The sequence below is a fragment of the Vulpes lagopus genome, chromosome 11 (assembly GCF_018345385.1).
Source record: "Vulpes lagopus strain Blue_001 chromosome 11, ASM1834538v1, whole genome shotgun sequence".
Classification (NCBI taxonomy): domain Eukaryota; kingdom Metazoa; phylum Chordata; class Mammalia; order Carnivora; family Canidae; genus Vulpes; species Vulpes lagopus.
In genome coordinates this window covers 16967184-16987315 of record NC_054834.1, presented here as the reverse complement: position 1 = coordinate 16987315, position 20132 = coordinate 16967184, and the positions used below count along the sequence as shown (strand labels likewise).

The 20132-nt window shown below is 37.8% G+C and overlaps 1 protein-coding gene across 1 annotated transcript in view; it reads right to left on the bottom strand.

Annotated features, from left to right (window-relative positions):
* FBXL13 (F-box and leucine rich repeat protein 13) overlaps positions 1–20132 on the bottom strand; it is a 207556-nt gene that overhangs the window by 175180 nt on the left and 12244 nt on the right. The window contains exons 2-7 of the mRNA XM_041723506.1: positions 17455–17558; positions 16890–16980; positions 7730–7797; positions 6502–6656; positions 4613–4722; positions 1733–1894 (exon numbers count right to left, since the gene is read on the bottom strand). Coding sequence (XP_041579440.1) covers positions 1733–1894; positions 4613–4722; positions 6502–6656; positions 7730–7797; positions 16890–16980; positions 17455–17558 — 690 coding nt within the window. The remainder of the gene's footprint in view (positions 1–1732; positions 1895–4612; positions 4723–6501; positions 6657–7729; positions 7798–16889; positions 16981–17454; positions 17559–20132) is intronic.

Here is a 20132-nt window from a genome sequence, read left to right as displayed (position 1 = left end):
AGCTACAGCCTGCAAAATAATATATATGTGTATGTATATATATACACACACACAATGGAAAAAGACAGTCTCTTCAACAAATGGTGCTGGGAAAACTGGACAGCAACATCAAAAGAATAAACCTGGACCACTCTCTTACACTGTACACAGAAATAAACACAAAATGGATTATTAAAGACCTAAATTTGAGGTCTGAAACTCCTAAAAGAAAACACAGGCAGTAAGTTCTTTGACCTCAGACATAGAAGCCCTTTTCTGGATGTCTCCTCAGACAACGGAAGTAAAGAAGATATGACTGACAATTTGTAAAGAGGAAATTATGGGTGAAAATACCCTTATTCTAACTCCATGATATAGATAAAATGCAAGATTAAATACAGACACACAGATATCTTGTTCCCAAATATAATTTGACCTTAATTCTGTACATTTAGTGGGGTATATTTAATACATGGAATTTTATAATGTGAAGCTGCCATCAATCAGAATAAAATCATATTTTATAGCTCTTCCACCACTTACCAGGTGATCTCACAAAGTGGAAGTTACTTATCTACCAAAATAGGAGAGAATATAACCAGTAATTGGAATTATGGCTTATATTCATTGATCAGTTCAATGACTTGTAAACTGTAACTACCCGATTCTTTTTTGAATTCACAATCTAAGGAAAAAAAGATAATATAAAAATTTTAACTATCTGAAAGTTGCAATAAGACAAGCCCATTTACTGGGATCCCTGGGTGGCTCAGCGGTTTAGCGCCTGCCTTTGGCTCAGGTCGTGACCCCGGGGTCCTGGGAGAGAGTCCCCCATCGGGCTCCCTACAGGGAGCCTGCTTCTCCCTCTGGCTGTGTCTCTGCCTCTCTGTGTGTGTGTGTCTCTCATGAAAAAAATAAATAATTTTTTTTTTTAAAAGACAAGCCTATTTACATTCTAGAGTGAAGGCATAATATTATGATTACAAGATTAGGGATTAAAGATTAAAAAGTAAGTGCCACAGGGATCCCTGGGTGGCTCAGTGGTTTAGCATCTGCCTTCAGCCCAGGGCGTGATCCTGGAGTCCCAGGATCAAGTCCCACATCAGGCTCCCTGCATGGAGCCTGCTTCTCCCTCTGCCTGTGTTATTGCCTCTCTCTCTCTCTCTCTCTCTCTCTCTCTTTCTCTCTGTGTGTGTCTCTCATGAATAAATAAATAAATATTTTTTTTAAAAAAGTAAGTGCCGGAGTATCTAAAATCTATTCCACCTTAAATGACAATGTATGCTTGATGGAAGAATGTTTTCCTTTCCTTCTTATTTTCTACAGCTTTAGTTTCTCCACTTTTGATTGTTAGATTCGTCTTATAACCATCCAAAAAGGATGACCTCTTAAAAAATGAGTTGAATCCAAAGCTAGTTGTAAAAAGAACATATTTCTTTGAAATAGGATTTCCATCATTCATGTAAGGTTTATAAAACCACTATTTTTTTTTTTAGATTTTATTTATTTATTTGAGAGAGAGAGAGAGAAAGAGAGAGAGAGCACAAGCTAGGGTAGGGGTAGAGGAAAGAGGAGAAGCAGGCTCCCCCACTGAGCAGGGAGTCTGGTGCAGGGCTCCATCTCCGAACCCTGAGATCATGACTTAAGCTGAAGGCAGACGCTTTACCAGCTGAGTCACCCAGGTGCCCCTAAAACCACTCTTTAAGTAGACATTGTGAAAATGACTAGTTACAATACGTGAATTCATACAAACCTGTGAGACTGCTCTTTCAGGTAACAGTGAAATGTCACATTCAGGAATCTCGCCTAGAAGAGAGGCTTTAGACAGACTGTGTCCAGGAGGAATGGGTTCTTCTTTAGCAGCTACTTTTACCTTGCTTCTCCATTTTCGCAGTTGAAGTTCATGTTTTAACATCTGCCATGACAATAATTGACAAATTCCATGTAATTGTTGTAAAGGTTAAAATGAGATGATATATATAAAGCACAGTACCTGACACCATAATAGCATCAATTAAACATTATTTATTATCATCACCACTATCGTTGTCCATAGCATGTTTAATATTCTCTAGACACCAGAGCATTAGAGATCATTTCCATTAGTTGTCAGATATCATTGGCATAGGCAGCAACCTCAAAAATGTGGTCCAGCATCCTCTTTTAGATGAGGAAGCTGAAACCCACAGAGTCAAGGTTTTGGTAATGACAGAACTGATATTTGGGGCATGGAAAGGAGGTGGTTGGCCCAGAGACCAAAAAGAGAGAGAGAGAGAGTCAGAGGAAAGCACTTGGGGACTTTCCTGATTTATTGTTACAAGAAGTCCCCATTTCAACTTTCAGTACATTCCTTAAAACCACATAATCAAGAAAAAGCCATAAGGGTAAGTAAGTGTTACATTTTGATTGGTGTGTGTGTGTATATATATGTATATATACCTATAATTTTATATCCATATGTGTGCCTAAGGAAGAGCACACATTGAAGAACTAGCACACAGAAGTGTTCCGTGCTTCTCTTCCCAGAACATACCTGCCATCCTCACTTTACCCACTTAAGTGAGTGACTGTAAGGTGAAGAAATTGCATAGCTAGAAGAAAATATTTTCTCTAAAAACCCAATTAATAATATACATCTATATTAAGAATAATACGGTATCATATATAATATAGTGTTTTATATATATTAATATGTAACACCTACTGCATGCAAAACATTATGCTCTGTGTATAGCGATGATTAAAAGAACAATATTGCTTCAGGAATGTTCAGTCCAAGAGGGGTGGAAAAGGGGCAGACTAGTCATGCACAGTCGCTTATTTCACCATTAGACAATCATTGATTAGGCATGGAAAGGGGGCAGACTAGTCATGCACAGTCACTTATTTCACCATTAGACAATCATTGATTAGCCAGGGTCAAAACACTAGCTTAGTACACAGTGTTGAAAAACGCTGAACAGGGGCGCCTGGGTGGTTCATTCAGTCAAGCATCCGACTCTTGATTTTGGCTCAGGCCACCATCTCAGGGTCGTGATTGGATCAAGCCCTGCATCAGGCTCCCTGTTCAGTAGGGGAGTCTGCTTGAGATTCTCTCTTGCTCTCCTTCTGCCCATTTCCACATACCTCCCTCCCCACATGCATGCACTCTCTCTCTTTCAAATAAATAAATCAATATTTTTAAAAAAGAAAAAAAGATAAAACACTGAACAAGCAGACTTAAACAGTGGTACATAAAGTACAAGTGTTAAACTGGCAACGTTTGAAATGTACTCCACCAAAGGCAAATGCTAGAGGACATCCCATAAGAACACCAATTCAATAGATGAAAAACTTCCAGAGAGGGAGAACTATGCTTTATGCACCTCAGTGTCCTCTGCAGACTCTAGCACTGTTCCAAACATAAATATTTCCAATCTCTCTTTTCTTTAACCCTCTTGGTATGTATACAGTATCATCAATCTCAACATCTGAACCAGTGAGGGGTGGGAGGTGTTGACCCTGCCCTCCATGGAGGAACTCCAAAACAGGGAGTTTAATTTCTTATTTTTCTCTTTCTTATTTATCCCATTTGTTTTTTTTTTTAAATATTTTATTTTATTTACTCATGAGAGATACAGAGCGAGAGAGAAGATACAGGCAGAGGGAGAAGCAGGCTCCATACAGGGAACCTGACGTGGGACTCGATTCCGGGTCTCCAGGATCACACCCTGGGCTGTAGGTGGCGCTAAACCGCTGAGCCACTGGAGCTGCCCAAACTTTGCATCTTAATACTATTGATAAAACATTGCCTCTGAAGTAATACAACTAAAAAAATTCCGTTTTTCTATGTCTGATCCTAATAGTGTGAATATTTAAAACAACATTAAATAATAATGTACTAATAGCTTAAGCAAACTAGAGATATTTTTCAGTTTGGAGAAATTTGCTTGGGTCCTCTGTTTTAATTGCTTTAATTCCGGGGGGGGGGGGGGTCTCAGTTAAGAATAATCCTTTAAGTTTAGCAATTTAGTAATTTTTAAAATAATTTGATATTAAAATTATAATTAATTCATTGAATGTTAAGAATAATAATTTAATCTTATCTAGAAAAGAAAAAATTTATTCAGTCTTTATCATATCATATAGTTTCTCTTCAATTTTATTTTTTTTCTCTTCAATTTTAGACATCTATATAACACTTGCTTAAACAAAATTCTTAGTTTTTAAAAATAATTTTAAACAAAATGTTGAAATGATTTTTTCCTCAGTGTTCATAGTTGAAATGAAACAACAGAATTTATTAGAAAATATTTTTGGTAGCTGAAGTAAAATTTAAATTATTAAATTAAAAGAGTAAAGACCCCATCAAAAGTATATAATATTGGGACACTTGGGTGGTTCAGTCAGTTAAGCGTCTGACTTTGGCTCATGTCATCATCCCAGAGTCCTGGTATCAAACCCTGCATCCAGCTCTCCACTCAGCAGTAAGGCTACTTGTCTCTCTCTCTCTCTCGAATAAATAAATATTTTTAAAAGTACATAATATTCAGGATTTTAGTACTTTCCATGCATACCATTATTATCCGAAGCAACATCAGTATAACAGCAAAATTCAGTTTCTAAAAAAGATTAAGTTTCCAAGATACCATACCAGCTCATCTTCTCTCTTTTTATACTCGTATCTTGCTTTATCTCTCCATTTAGTCAGGGTAATTATTAGCTTGTAATGGTGGCACATCTTTCGTATTCGCAATAGTGCTTCTAAAGAAGATTTATTAGATTATTGCATATATTTAAAGATGTTTCCAAAAAAAACAAAGTGTATAATATTCTATCATGTTTATAATATAAAACAATATTATATTTGACAATTCTTGTTTGATTTTCATTACATCTAAAATTAATTACTTTTGACAGCAGATTTTTACTCCTGAAACTTTATTAACCTGTAAACATTACCTTTGCCCTTAGAAATTAAGATGTAGGTGTATCTGTGTGGCTCAGGTGGTTAAGCATCTGCCTTTGGCTCAGATGATGATCTTGGGGTGTTGAGATCGAGCCCTAAATCGGGCTCCCTGCTTGAGGGGGTGTGCTTCTCCCTCTCCCTCTGCCCTTCCCCCTGCTCGTGCTCTTTTCGCTATCTCATTCTCTTTCAAATAAATAAATAGAACCTTTAAAAAATTTTAAGATATAATAGATGTAATAACACATCAAGACATATATGATACATATAATTTCTTTTTTTAATCAACTCTGTTTTTTATAAACCAGAACTTCCAAACTTATTCATAGAAATACAGTTATCAGGTGGTATTCTGATTTAGTTGAATGCCCTATGATTAAATAAATTGCTCCATTTTGTGTTTTAACCAAGGATCTCAAAGCTCAAACATATGAGCCAGGCCAGAAAGGAGGATGACTAAGGGCAGGCCCCAGGGACACCACTTAAGAAGGACGTGGCTTCTAAGCTGCAGCCAATTGTTTCTTCTCAGAATTAAAGGCCCATCAATCTTATGCTAAAACCTTCAGAGGGCACCTGGGTGGCTCAATCAGTTAGATTTCCGACTCTTCATTTCAGCTCAGGTTGTAATCTCAGGGTCATGAGATTGAGATCCATCCTCTGCCCTGTGCTGGGCATGGAGTCTGCTTAAGATTCTCTCTCTCCCTCTCCCTAAGCCACTTCTCCCCCCACCCCATGCTCCCATGTGTGCTTGCTCTCTCTCTTCTCCTCTCTAAAAAATAAAACAAAACAAAACCAAAACCTTCAGAGGGCTCACTGTAACTGAGATATCAAGAGGAAATGATTCTCTGGTTTGCAGCAGCCATAAACCAGTATTTGGTGAAGTGGCTAAATTCTGAGCAAAAGGCTGGAGTTCCCTATTCCTGTTCAAAGATCATGTACATGCATTGTCTATTCATTACAGTTATCAAGGGTATAAGGAAAAGAAAATTTGTTTTCTTTGTTTCCTCGTGTATCCATTAAATGAAACATCTGTAAGGAATGGAAAACTCTCTACAAGAAATAGTCCATTTTGGTACCTGTCTGTGATATACCAGCTCTCTGTGAGTAAAAATGATGATAGTAGATCCCTATTTATATTTATATTTGTACATACATCACACAAATACATATAGGATTTCATTTTAAACATGCCTGTTTTCTATTACAATAAAACCCTTTGAGGGCAGCCTGGGTGGCTCGGCGGTTTAGCAGCGCCTTCAGCCCAGGGCCTGATCCTGGAGTCCCAGGATCGAGTCCCACATCTGGCTCCCTGCATGGAGCCTGCTTCTCCCTCTGCCTGTGTCTCTGCCTCTCTCTCTGTGTCTCTCATGAATGAATAAATAATAAAATAAAATCTTTTTTAAAAAAAACCCTTTGAGACAAATCTCATTAAATATTTTAAATTAGTGGTTTTACATTTCATGACAGTTCTCTAGACATCATAACAAATTCTCTAGTACAAACTGCTTAATTGTTAAATGTGTTGATTCTTTGAATACCTGAATACAAAGACCAACTGCTAGTATGTAAGGATTTACCTGTAAGTAGTTTTTTTTGACCTGCTGCATAAGAGTGCCAAAGACGAAATACATATTTTTGAAGTCTGAAATTGTCATATTCTATTGCTTTTTCCATTTTTTCAGCTAGAATATCCTCTTCATTTATAAGAGGTATTGCTATGTCTCTCCAAATGCTATAGGCAGAAAGTACAGAAAAATAGTACTTTGATATTATGGCAGTACATTACTAATAAAGGGAGAGGGAGAAGGAGTAATAATACCTCCCTTGTCTCCCCTAAAACCACAGTATAGAAACAAATTGTTCAATTATTGTTATTGTTTTGTTTCCAGCTAGTCCTTGCATTTCCTTTGAGCTTGCTCTTCCTTTTGCTACATTTCTAAAACCCAGGAAAGATCTGAAATTCAGAGATTTTTGTTGTAACCTATTTAGAGGCAAAACTAGACCTGACCTAAAGTAATTTTGCATTGGGGTACCTCAGCGGCTCAGTTGGTTAAGCATCTGAATTTAGATTTTGGCTTAAGTTATGATCTTGCAGTCCTGGGATCCAGCCCTGTATCAGGCTCCACACTCACACAGATTTGACTTGAGATTCTCTCTCTCTCTCTGTCCGCCCTCACCCTCCACCCCCCACTCCCACTTTCTGTCTCTAAAATAAATAAATCTTTAAAATAAATAAATAAAAATTTATTTTTTTAATTTTTTTTAAATAAAAATTTAAAAACTAAAGTAATTTTGCATCAAAATCCTCCCTGGATTTGACACATAGCTGTTCGTAGTCTTTTTTCCACTTCATTTCATATACATTTCATTTTATATACATTTACATAATACATAGAGAAGAAATACTAATATATTTGAACATGTTTGGTTCCAACATGCTGCCCCAAACACCACTGAAGATGTTATATAATATATAGAATGTGCAGAAGTTACCTTTGTAAAAATTTTTAAGAAAAGGAATCTAAATTTCAAAACATATCTCCAAGGATTTCAGATGAAGATATTATAAACCTATCCTTTCAATTTTCAAGTTTTATTTTTTTTAAAGCAATGCCTTGAAGAAGTAAAGAACATATTTTAATTAAATAAAAGCCAAATAAAAAATACAAGAAATATACAATGCAAAATGGTGGAGACATGATTAAATAGATAAAATCAGAACAACTGGCCAAAAATGAGTTCTTCATGTGGAAAATATTAAGAATAAAAACACAAATAAATAGTATGTAAAAATCATTTTCTTACCAAAAGTGAGTCTTTACTAAATGTCCAGTATAAAAAGTACATGCTTTTATCATCAGTTCTGGAGTCATCTAAAGTAAACAAATAAATGAAATAGCAAACATTAGAAATAAATGGAATGCAAAGGCTAACCCCAGAAGATACACAGGAAAATGTGAGCAATGGTTGCACTGGGCAGTAGGGAGACAGGAACAGACTGGAAGAACCACATACCATTTATATATTTTGTAATTTTATTGTATATGTCTCTTACCTATTTTTTTTTCTTTTTTTGAGATTTCATCTATTTATTTGACAGAGAGAGAGAGAGCACAAGCAGGGGGAGCAGCAGGCAGAGAGAGAGGGAGAAGCAGGCTTCCTGCTGAGCAGAGAGCTGGATGTGGGGCTCCATCCCAGCACCCTGGGGTCATGACCCAAGCTGAAGGCAGACACCCAACTAACTGAGGTACCCAGGCACACCTGTTATCTATTTTTCAGAAGTTAAGATTGCAGCTTAAAATTTTTTCATTATATTGTATTTACTTTAAAGCTTTTTTTTTTTTTTTTTTTTTTTTTTTTTTTTTTATGATAGTCACAGAGAGAGAGAGAGAGAGAGACAGAGACACAGGCTGAGGAAGAAGCAGGCTCCATGCACCGGGAGCCTGATGTGGGATTCGATCCCGGGTCTCCAGGATCACGCCCTGGGCCAAAGGCAGGTGCCAAACCGTTGCGCCACCCAGGGATCCCCACTTTAAAGCATTTTAAGTAAGTTCTATGGTATTATTATTGTCAGCTGTATTGATAGTAGTACAGAGTTTGTGGATCTGCTGGTCATTATTAAACTGAATGATTTTCCCTTCTGGAGAGTATAAAGTTAAATATTCTTTTCTCTTTTTTTTAAGATTTTATTTATTTATTCATGAAAGACACAGAGAGAGAGAGGCAGAGACCCAGGCAGAGGAAGAATTAGGCTCCATGTAGGGAGCCCAACGTGGGACTCAATCCCAGGTCTCCAGGATCACGCCCCGGGCTAAAGGTGGCGCTAAACTGCTGGGCCACTAAGGCTGCCCAAATTTTCTTTTCAAAAAAAAAAAGAAAGAAAGAAAGAAAAAAAATAAAGGTGTACAGGAAGGCATCATCAAACAGGAATGGGAAAGCCACATAAATTAAAATTTGGGGCTATGCTGAAAGAGAAGCAAATGTATTTATCACTTGGCAACTTCACATAACATACATTAACAGGTGGGAACAGCTGACTGAGGGTTGCTGAAATCATCTGTACCTTCTGTACATTCTTTAATGAGTGAAGATAATATTATATTAACACATTAGTTATATGTTCATGGCTACTGTGAAAGGTTAATAGTGTTATTTTTTTCCTTATGTTATCACCACCATTTGCCATATAAATAAACGTGTGGCCACCTCTGTTTGGTTCAAATCTACACCAACTGCCCAGAATTCTGAATTCGGAGACTAATGTTTTTCTCCTTTGCTCATTGTTGTAAATGCTTTGTTAAGTTTGTCGATACAACATATGTGTTAATCATGGATTTATTTTAGACACACCACAAAGGCCTGCAGGCCCCCTGATACTCTGCATGATGTTCAATGACATTTGGGAATCCTCAGTTTCATGGTGATGATGTGCAAATTATGCTCATAGTGAGGGGGAACATAAATCATTGAAGTCATTTTTTACTAAATTCTGATTTTCATAAGGGAAGGGAATCTAGATAAATAAAGTAAGAGTACTGGGAATATCACAGCAGAGTGGATAAACCCAGAAAAGGAAAGAAGCGGCAGAAATAAAGACAAATTGCATCTACAATACAGTTTTTCTGCTCTGCCATTAGTCCCTAAATTTCCTACAATTAGACTTTACCTGGAAAGTACTATATAAACATCTACAATAAAGGGCATAGTTCATTTAAAAAATAAACATTTACATGATCAAATAAATGAAAACAAGAATTGTAATTCAGCCAGTAACTCTTGAACTCAAGTTTTCTAATAATCAACTCTTCAAATCAGCATGAAAATGTTCTTTCCATTCTGTTCTTGAAAGAATTTGAAGCCCTCATTAATCCACAATCTATATGCTGGAAGAGTTTGTTATTCTAATATTCCTTTTTTTAAGAGTTCCTTTCTCTAAATCCTTTTTATTTTTTTAAAGATTTTATTTATTTATTCACGAGAGACACACAGAGAGAGGCAGAGACACAGGCAGAGAAAGAAGCAGGCTCCCCCTGGGGAGCCTGATGTAGGACTAGGTCCCAGGGCCCCAGGATCATGACCTGAGCCAAAAATAATGCAATCTTTCCAATTAAATTTTTATCAAGAAGCATTTTATTCCAAAGCTACTGGAACAGAGAAGTTTTAAGTTCTTTCCATAAGGTGGTAGCATTTTGGCAGGTTAACAATTGTGCAATTAGTCTTAAAGTGCAAGTTTGACTTATTTGAGGTCTTTATAAAAGAATCCCTTTAAAACAGTGTGACTGCCAGGTATGGTTTGAATAGAGCGATGAGTCCAGAGAAAGGAGTGCTATTTGGCATTTTTAGGATTTGTGGTTGAAGAAGCTCCACCTCAGTTTGACTTCAGAGCTCTCAAGGCAGCAAGAGTATCAGCGCTAAGGCTCCACTTTTAGGCCAGGGACATACTTTTAAGAGGAATTCTTGAATTCACACAGGACAGCTTTGGGAGTTCCAGACACAACTGGTTGGATTTTTTTTTTTTTTTTAAGATTTTACTTATTTACTCATGAGAGACACAGAGAGGCAGAGACATAAGCAGAGGGAGAAGCAGGCTCCCTCTGGGGAGCCTGATGTGAGGCTCGATCCTGGGACCCCGGGATCACACCTGGGCCGAAGGCAAATGCTTAACCACTGAGCCACCCAGGAGTCCCACAACTGGTTGGAATTTTAAGGGGAAACCAATCTCCTGCATTATGATGATAGAAACTAGAGGCAGTGAAATTTGGAATATCACTATCAACACCATTCTACTTGTATCCCAGGCTGCTAAGGCCTGGGGAAATTTTGTAATAAATTAAAAACTAATGAAATAGCATTTTAAAACACAAATAACAGATTACAAATTATCTGTTTGTTAACTTACAGATACTGAATTTGTGGTTCATTAGTGTCAACAATGACACTAATTGTAGTGATAGGGAATAATTGGTCCCTGTTAATAATGTAATTTTGTTCAATACTATCCATTTATTACATCTGAGGAAATTGATACATTTAAATAATGCCAATAGAAAAAAAAGTTTTACTTCTATAATATTAGAAGTACCTAGTGTAATGTTAGGAATCTGGTAAGAACCAAACAAACAAAAAAAAAATGTAAATCCTTACATTCATACTATCATTTTTGGTTTTTAGTATATTATAACACAATTTTTCTTCTGGTAGGCAGTTCCTTTTATGCTCACTTAATCCCTGAATCAAGAGATTATATATATATATATTTTGAGATTATATATTAAATTATTTTAACATCTCTCATCATATTTTAAAGCGCTGTTTCTTTACTTCATTCATGAGCTTCATTAAAATCCCACATAGCATAATTCTAGAATAATGCTAGCAAGATAGTATGGGATTTACTACAGATTAAATGTTTATGTGCCCTAAAATTCAGATGTTGAAACCTAATCTCCAGTGTAATAGTATTTGGAGGTGAGGACTTCTGGAGATGATTAGCTGATGAGGGTGGAACCCTTAGGAATGGCATTAGCGCCTTTATAAAAGAGACTTCAGGGAGTTCTCTCATCCCTCCTGCCATCTGACATAACAGCCTGAAGATGGCAGTTTATGAATAAGGAACCAGGCTCTCACCAGACAAATCTGCCAGCACCTGGATCTTGGACCTCCTAGCCTCCAGAACTCTGAGAAACAGACTTCTATTGTTTGTAACTGCCACCCAGCCTGTGGTATTTTGTTATAGCATCCTGAACAGACTGAGACAGGCCTAATACATATGTGTTGAATACATTGCCTCAAATCCTTCCCAACTCTAATTTTTAAAACTTTTCATAGGCTGGAAAAAGTAAAAGTAATACAGCTGCCTGGGTAGCTCAGTGGTTGAGCATCTGCCTTTGGCTCAGGTCGTGATCCCCGGGGTCCCAGGATCGAGTCCCACGTCAGGCTCCCTGCATGGAGCCTGGTTCTCTCTCTGCCTGTGTCTCTGCCTCTCATGAAAAAATAAATTAAAAGACAAATAAATAAAAAAGTTAAAAGTAATAACAAAAATACTAAGAAGAAACAATGTCTTTAATGCAGAAGTGAGCAGTGTCTATAATAGCACCATGATGTGGTACAAAGTGTTGGATTTCTTATGATAAGTGATTTTCTTATTTTTTTCTATCTTCTGCAAATTATTGAAAGAGTCTTGAATGCCCAAGGGGCTCTTGGGCCTAGAGATAAACATTAACTGCTATTTTTATTTTACAGCTCTATTTAATGAACACATGTTTAAATGAAAACAACTTTGAAAAATCAATTTCCTTAAACATGTAAATGTTTACTACAAATTTTAAGTAAATTCCCTGAAACTATTTAATTAAAATTTAAAATTTACGAAAATGTTTAGAACACTCAAATGCCATATGTAGTGGACAAGCATACAAAAATGCCCTATCATCAGTTATTACTACTTACTTTACACTAAAATTTATAATGTAAATAATGTGAATCCAGTTCATATCTTCATTATTTCTCACCTTATTTCTATTCCTCCCAGGTTACTGTAATACTCAGTTTGATTCCTTTTCAGAAAAGAGTAATCTACCAAATTTTAAAAGAAAAAGTATATTTTTGCAAATCAGCCAGGATACAGAATATGGTTATTGACCAGTGGATTCTTGTTTGGGGAAATCGATCTGCCTGCCTCTCTCAAATGATTAAACCCTAGCCACTGGGGTCATATGGTTAAGTTTCCTTTTCATAGTTTTTTTTTTTTTAAGATTTTATCTATTCATGAGAGACACAGAGAGAGAGGCAGAGACACAGGCAGAAGGAGGAGCAGGCTCCATGCAGCCCAACGTGGGACTCGAATCCAGGACCCCAGGATCACGACCTGAGCCAAAGGCAATGCTCTACTGCTGAGCCATGCAGTGCCCCTCCTCTTCATAGTTAAACTTTGTTACACCAGCAAGACTTTTAAGTGGATACCTTTCATTTATAATTTATGGTTTTGCTACACAGTTCTCCCTACAATAACATTGTTTTAAAAGGGAGCACTCTAGTACCTATTAAGTGAGAAAAGCAAGAAGCAGAAGGCTACACATAGTCTACTACTTCAATGTAAGAAGTTGAAGGGGCAGAGAATACAGTGTATTTGCTCATATTTTTCAAAGATAAACAATGGATGGGACATCTGGGTGGCTCAGCGGTTGAGCGCCTGTCTTTGGCTCAGGTTGTGATCCTGGGGTCCTGAGATCAAGTTCTGCATCAGGCTCCCCACAGGGAGCCTGCTTCTCCCTCCGCCTATGTCTCTGCCTCTCTCTGTGTCTCTCATGAATAAATAAATAAAATATTTTTTAAAAAAGAAACAATGGAAAAATTAAAGAGATAAACTAAAAACTACTAAAACTGGATACTTAAGAAAAGGGATGGGATAGAGAGGAAAGGAAGGTAGAAATAGAAGCAATACTTCTCTGAACACTCATTTTATTGCTTTGCTTCTGCTGTCATGTAATATTATACATACAAAAGCAAAGAGAAAAAAGGATGACCATCGGCACAAAGAAAGAATTACTTTGGGTAACAAAAAAAGTATTATTCTGACTGAAAATATTTGGTAGGATATATACATGTTCAGGACAAAGAGAATTTTATAATTTTTTTGACTTGCATACCTCTCTTAAACTGTATTCAGTGATTTTTTATTTTTAAAGATTTTATTTATTTTGAAAGAGAAAGTACAAGTGGGGTGGAGAGGCAGAAGAAGAGAGAGAAGCAGACTCCCTACTGAGCAAGGAGTCCATGCAGGGCTCAATCCCAAGACCCTTGGATCATGACCTGAGCTGAAGGCAGACCTTAACTGACTGAGCCACCCAGGTGCCCCTGCATTCAGTGGTTTTATTGTTAGTGGTCCTATAGTACTGTTATTCCAAAACTGTTGCATGTGTATTATAAGATGAAATTAATAAGCAATGACATTACTGTCTATAGGGATCAAGATTCATAAAAACTGGGTTGAGGGAAAAAAAAGTGGGTTGAGCAGATCTTACTGGGTGCCCCCCCATCTGATGCACTAGGAAAAACATAACACCCCCTCTGCAGTTATTCCTGTCACCAAGAGGGGAAAAAAAAAAAGGAAAAAAAAAACCCTGAATATCAAATTTGTAGATCTAACGACAAACTTGAAAGAAATACAAGAAACAGAGCAAACAAAATGATGCCAGAGGAAACAATGAGAATGTGGGACATTTTACAAGATAAATGATGTCTTCCTCAATAAAGAAGTAGAATGGGAAATAAGACAGTATGTGAGTTACAAGCAGCATTAGATCGGACACCCAAGGGCAATGTGGACCCTGCATGGATTTCGATTTGACAGAGCCATGTGGAAAAAGGGCATTTTTGAGACAATTTGGGAAACTCAAATATGGACTAAATATAGAATATATATATACCTGAAAAATAATCAGCCCTATGTGATTGATGTTCAGGAATTATTGCTAATATCATTACATAGAAAATGGCACTATGCTATGTTCTCTAAAAGTGTCATTTTTTGTTAGAGATGCACATTGATGTGTTTACTGGTAAAAGAATATAATTCCTGGGGTTTGCTTTCCAATACTTCAGAAAAAAAATGCAAGGGGAGAATAATTAACAAGATTGGCAAAATGTTGATTATTGTTTAAGCTGATGATGGGGGATCCTTATGATGTTCTACTTGCATGTTATGTTTAAATTTTTCTAAGATAAAAAGATTTTTAAAATGCCTTTTCTTCTTGCAATCAGTACCCATCTGGAGATTTCATTTCCTAAGCAATGAGAATCAAGTCTGTGAAGTTAGTTTCCTCCTGACAATGGGGGATTCTTTGATCTTGGAACACACAGTTAAAATGTCTATTTGCTATTATGAGAGCAGTGCCTACTTTTCTGTAACTATGTGGCTTACTCACAGTTTCCTATATTCAATCTTCTCTGTTTTCACAAACAGAAACAAATACATAGTTATAAATAGGCATATACAAGCAGTCCTTGCAGGCAGTGTCATGACAGACTGTAAAAATGACTGCAAGCTGAAACCATACAAAACAATCATAATAATGGGAAAAATCACAATTGTTTGTGATCTCTTACCAGCAATTATAGCTATATAAGAAACTGTATGAAAAAGAAAAATGGGGGGGGGGAGCAAAGCTGATATTTATTTAGTATACTCTAATTGAAAATAATTGGAAACTTTAAGGATTGAAGTGCCTTATTCTTCGTAAAAAATTTTTTTTTCATTTTCCTCTGAGGGTGAAGGAGAAATAAATTAATATATTTTCAGCCTTGGCTGAGCCCTCTAACTAAGCAATCCTAGGCACCTAGAGATTTACCTTTCATGAAGTCACATCTAGTGTGTTTTTCCTACCTTATAATATGAAGCGGGCATCTTTTCTATACTTTGGTGAGTTATCAAACTCCTTTCTAAGTCTGGATGAGCTTCCCGTAGTTTTTCCTTTGCACTTTAAACATCATGAAATATCTCTGAAAATTCCATTTCTAATAAAACTTTAGGTTTGACGTAGCTATGGTGTCTCAGAATTCTGGGTAATTCTCTAAAAAATTCTCTACAGCTTCTAGCTGGACATCGGACATAATTTGGTTATATTTTATAAAATCATTTTCAAAATATTGACAGTGAGGTTTATCCCTCTACCTCTCTTATCCCAGGTTTTTAATAATTTTCATATCTGATATCAGTGATGTTTAAACTTTTTTCATATGACATAGTCAAAGTGGAATGATTCTAGAGTGTGAGGTGGGGATGAGAGACCTAGAATCCCATCCCCCTGGGTCTCAGCTCCTGAGGTGGCTCCCCTAACATCTCCAAGAACACAGTTTGCAGATATCTATGCTTGATAGTAGAAAAAGTTCTATGGCTGATAAAGTTAAGGCATTAAGACACCCACACACCATGACGCAGATCAACTAAGATTCAACATGTGGGTTCTTCCCAGTGCCCTGGTTCTCTGAATCATCCCAGTCTTAGCAGAAATATCCTATCCCTCTATTCCTGTCTCTCTCTTGCAGACCACCAATTAGAATCCACTGTTACCCTCCACCGGGCCTTCCAAATGAAGCTTCAGATTCATCCTGGCTCCCAGCATCCACCTTGACCAAGACTTTGATTGCACGTTTCAGTGCCCAACTTTACCAGTAACTCCCGAGACCTGCCTACACTGACCAAGACATCAGCCTGGGATCTAGAGGTATCACACATGGTTCCACACACATGTAATTTGTGTTGGTATTTTTCTCCCCACATGCTTTTTGCTATTTTAGCTTCTCTCAGATACAGTCTTTGTTCTAAAAGTCTCCACGTCCTGAATTACTTCCTTGCCCTCCTTACAGGATCAAAACCAGCTGTTGGAGCTGGTCACTGCTTTCATTAACAATCAGGGTCTGGCTTTTAAGTTAGATTTCACTAATGTCTGGCCATATCTTTATAAGCATAATCCCGGGGCGGGGGGGGCGGATGGCAAAGAGAACAGAGAAGGGACAGAATACAGAAGGAAGTAGATTAGAAAGGAAAGAATATATCCTCCTTTGATGCTTTCTATAATGCTGTTTTTATCATTATAAAGATACAAGAGAGGAGGAGAAGGAGAAAGAGGAAAGGGGAAAATATAATAGAAAGATTTTATCAGAAGAGGAAGATTAAATCCCTGGTAAATGCCTCTTGGAAATTTGGGGAGGTTGCTATGAATGTGGCTCTGTGCATGCACACGTGTGTGTGTGTGTGTGTGTGTGTGAGAGAGAGAGAGAGATCGAGAGAGAGAGAGAGAAAGAGAATGAGAGAGAGAGGAATGTTCCTTTGGAACATTCTTCTGAGTGTCCCCCATTCCAAAACAGTTTGACCTCATATATCTCATAAAATCAAGTATCTATTTGAGAATTTCCATCAAAATTTGAGATGTATATTTTAAAATGTTTGATTATTAATACTGACCAGCTGATCATCCAGTCCAAAAAGTTGTTCCATGTAAGTTTCAGACAACCTCCGAATTTTTGGCTTCATTGATGGATCGATGCACATATCCCTTCAATGAAATCATAAAATATAGTCAAACATTTCATTTCATAGTACTTAGTTCCATAATTAAATCAGCGATTGAAATCCGTGATTCTATGGGTGGAGTGTAAGGAAGGGGTAGGAACAGACACTCCCCCTTGGGAGAGGCATATCAAAATCACCTACAGGGCTTTTTCAAAATACCCCCTCAGGATTTTGCTTGTGCTCCCCAAGACGGTATGCCTCCCTTTCCTCATCCTCAACTTGAAATATCTGCCAAATGAGCACATTATTGATGAGAGAGGGCTACATTTCTCAAGTTAAAAACCAGCGGGGAAATTGTTCTTCTTGAAGTCTTTGGGACTTAAAAGCCTGTGGAGGGATTCTTTAACCATCTTGAGACTGGAAGCATTCATTGGCAAGACCTTTTTTGGTACTGTACAATGGGTGCGTTACCTTGAAAATAAAATATCTCCCTACCATAAAGCAAAACAGTACTTACCAAAGAAGACTTTCAAGACCATTTTCCATGATAGTAATGATCATTTTCTGTAAATACTTCAGCGGATCCTCAGGACATGTAATAAGTAGACCACATAACAGAGCCTAGGGAAAATGAAATAAACTCAGTCTTTCTGGATTTGCATGTTCTTCCTAAACAACAGATAGACTTCTCTCAGACAAGTACAAAGTCAAGGGGCACCCGGGTGGCTCAGTGGTTGAGCATCCGCCTTCGGCTCAGGTCATGATCCCAGGGTCCTGGGATTGAGTGAGTCCCATACTGCTTCTTGCTCTGCCTATGTCTCTGCCTCTCTCCCTCTGTGTCTCTCATGAATACATAAAATCTTTAAAATAAAAACAAAAAGCCAAGTACAGAGTCAAATAATGTGACACTTTTTAAAGTTAACATACCTTCTAGATACCCCCTCTTTTTATCCAGTGTTAATATTTTGTTATAGGCAAACTGAAATGCTGTTTACCTTTACTATTTAAAGAAAATCCATTGTAAATGACACAAGAGAGCTGCTGCTCAGTGTTTTATATTATGTGAGCAGTATTTTGTAGTCAAATTGAAGACATAATTGTGATACTTTTGATGAGTGGTTTCTACCCTTTTTAAGTATAAGACTGTCTTTTAAAGTCAAAAAACTCCTTGGACCCACCGCAAAAGTGATTGAGAAAACCCACTTTCAAAATCTACTGTGAGTTCAAGAAATTTTTTAAAAATAGGGGATCCCTGGGTGGCGCAGTGGTTTGGCGCCTGCCTTTGGCCCAGGGCGCGATCCTGGAGGCCCGGGATCGAATCCCACATCGGGCTCCCGGTGCATGGAGCCTGCTTCTCCCTCTGCCTGTGTCTCTGCCTCTCTCTCTCTCTCTGTGTGTGACTATCGTAAATAAATAAATTTAAAAAAAAATAAAAATAAAAAATGTATTTGTATTTTATCATTCACAACATCTATAGAGCATATATTTGAAAAATTATAGCACATGTTGCTCCTGGCTGGCTTAGTTGGAAGATCATGCGACTCTTGATTTTGGAGTTGTGAGTTCAAGCCTCACATTGAGTGTAGAGATTACTTAAATAAATAAAACTTAAAAGAAAAAAAAGAAAGAAAACTTGTAGCATAGTTCACAAACATGGGAAACAATTAACTTGCTGGATCTGGATGTGTAAAGGACATTTATTTATGAATGCAGAAAGCTGCGGCTATCTTATTTTCTTCTCTGAGTTTTCCCACAAGGAGAAACTTCTTCTAAAATGTATTGGTGAGGGATCCCTGGGTGGCGCAGCGGTTTGGCGCCTGCCTTTGGCCCAGGGCGCGATCCTGGAGACCCGGGATCGAATCCCACATCAGGCTCCCAGTGCATGGAGCCTGCTTCTCCCTCTGCCTGTGTCTCTGGCTCTCTCTCTCTCTCTCTCTCTCTGTATGACTATCATAAAAAAAAAATAAAAATAAAAAAAAAAAATAAAATGTATTGGTGAAACCTACAGAATCATTGAATATTTCTTCATATGAGACAGAGAACAGGTTAACAGCACACCTCCCACAGAAACCGCCTGGAATCATCCTTAGACATTTCTCTTGCATTTTTGATTCACTGTCTGCTGGCAGGGTCTAGGGTGTATGGGGGCTGGACTGGGGGTAGAAGTGAACAGGCCCTTCTTTTACACAGGGCCTTTTCTTGCCGGCTGTTTTTCTACTCACTCTCTTGTGAATAAAATAATTCCACCCCTTGAGTCATACAGACTTCTTCCCACCTCCATGGACCAAGTGTCAGCAGATCCAGGCCTGGGGATCCTGTCTTAGACTCTCAGCAGTTCTCATAGTGTTATTCCAAATGGAAAAAAAAAAAAAAAAAAAAAAGGATAATTTCCCTTGATTGGACCCTGCACAACATATTTCTCCCTTTGCAATTAGTTTCATGTCCCCTTTCTAGTGTGCCTACGGGCTGAGAACCCAGCCCTCCAGACTATGGTAAAGTGATCAGACCTAGATGTCTCTCCTTCTCTAGCAATGACTTCCCCCCACCCCAGATGTTCACAGTGAGCCTTCGGCCATCTGCAGACTGACTTCTTTCTCCCCCAGACCTAGAGACTATAACTGCACAGGAGGTCAGGGATTCTCACCACAGTTGCAAGATAGATGTAAACAGTATTCTGTTACATAAGACCTGAAGTCTTCTGTGACCTGGAGGCCAGACTTCAGACAGCTCCCTGAATAGCCCTGACCAAAGGCCCTTCTGCTTTCTGGTACTTTAGTGCCCGAGTCCCCAGGGTACGGAGTTCCTCTATTCCCCACTCCTCACCACATCCTTCCTTCTACTCTGGCACCCTGAAGACACCTGCATCAAAATCACCTGGGGGTGGTGAACAGGTCTCTGAAGATGGGGCCTAGGGTGCTGCATTTTGATGAGTTCCCCAGGTGATTCCTATACACTAAAGTCTGAGGACTAGTGCCCAAAGGGAGCTCAGCATTTTTTTTAAGAAAGCTGGGATCTGATTAATGAATATGAGAAATGACTTATTTTTTTACATTTCTAAGTTCCAACAGAGTAGAAAACTACTTTTCCTGAAAAGTCAAATCAAGTCGAAAGGATAAGCCTCTGGAATGCTAATAAAGGCTTGTGGAACTAGCATAGTTCAAATGTTCCCTTTCTGCATAAGAAATCTCACTGTTC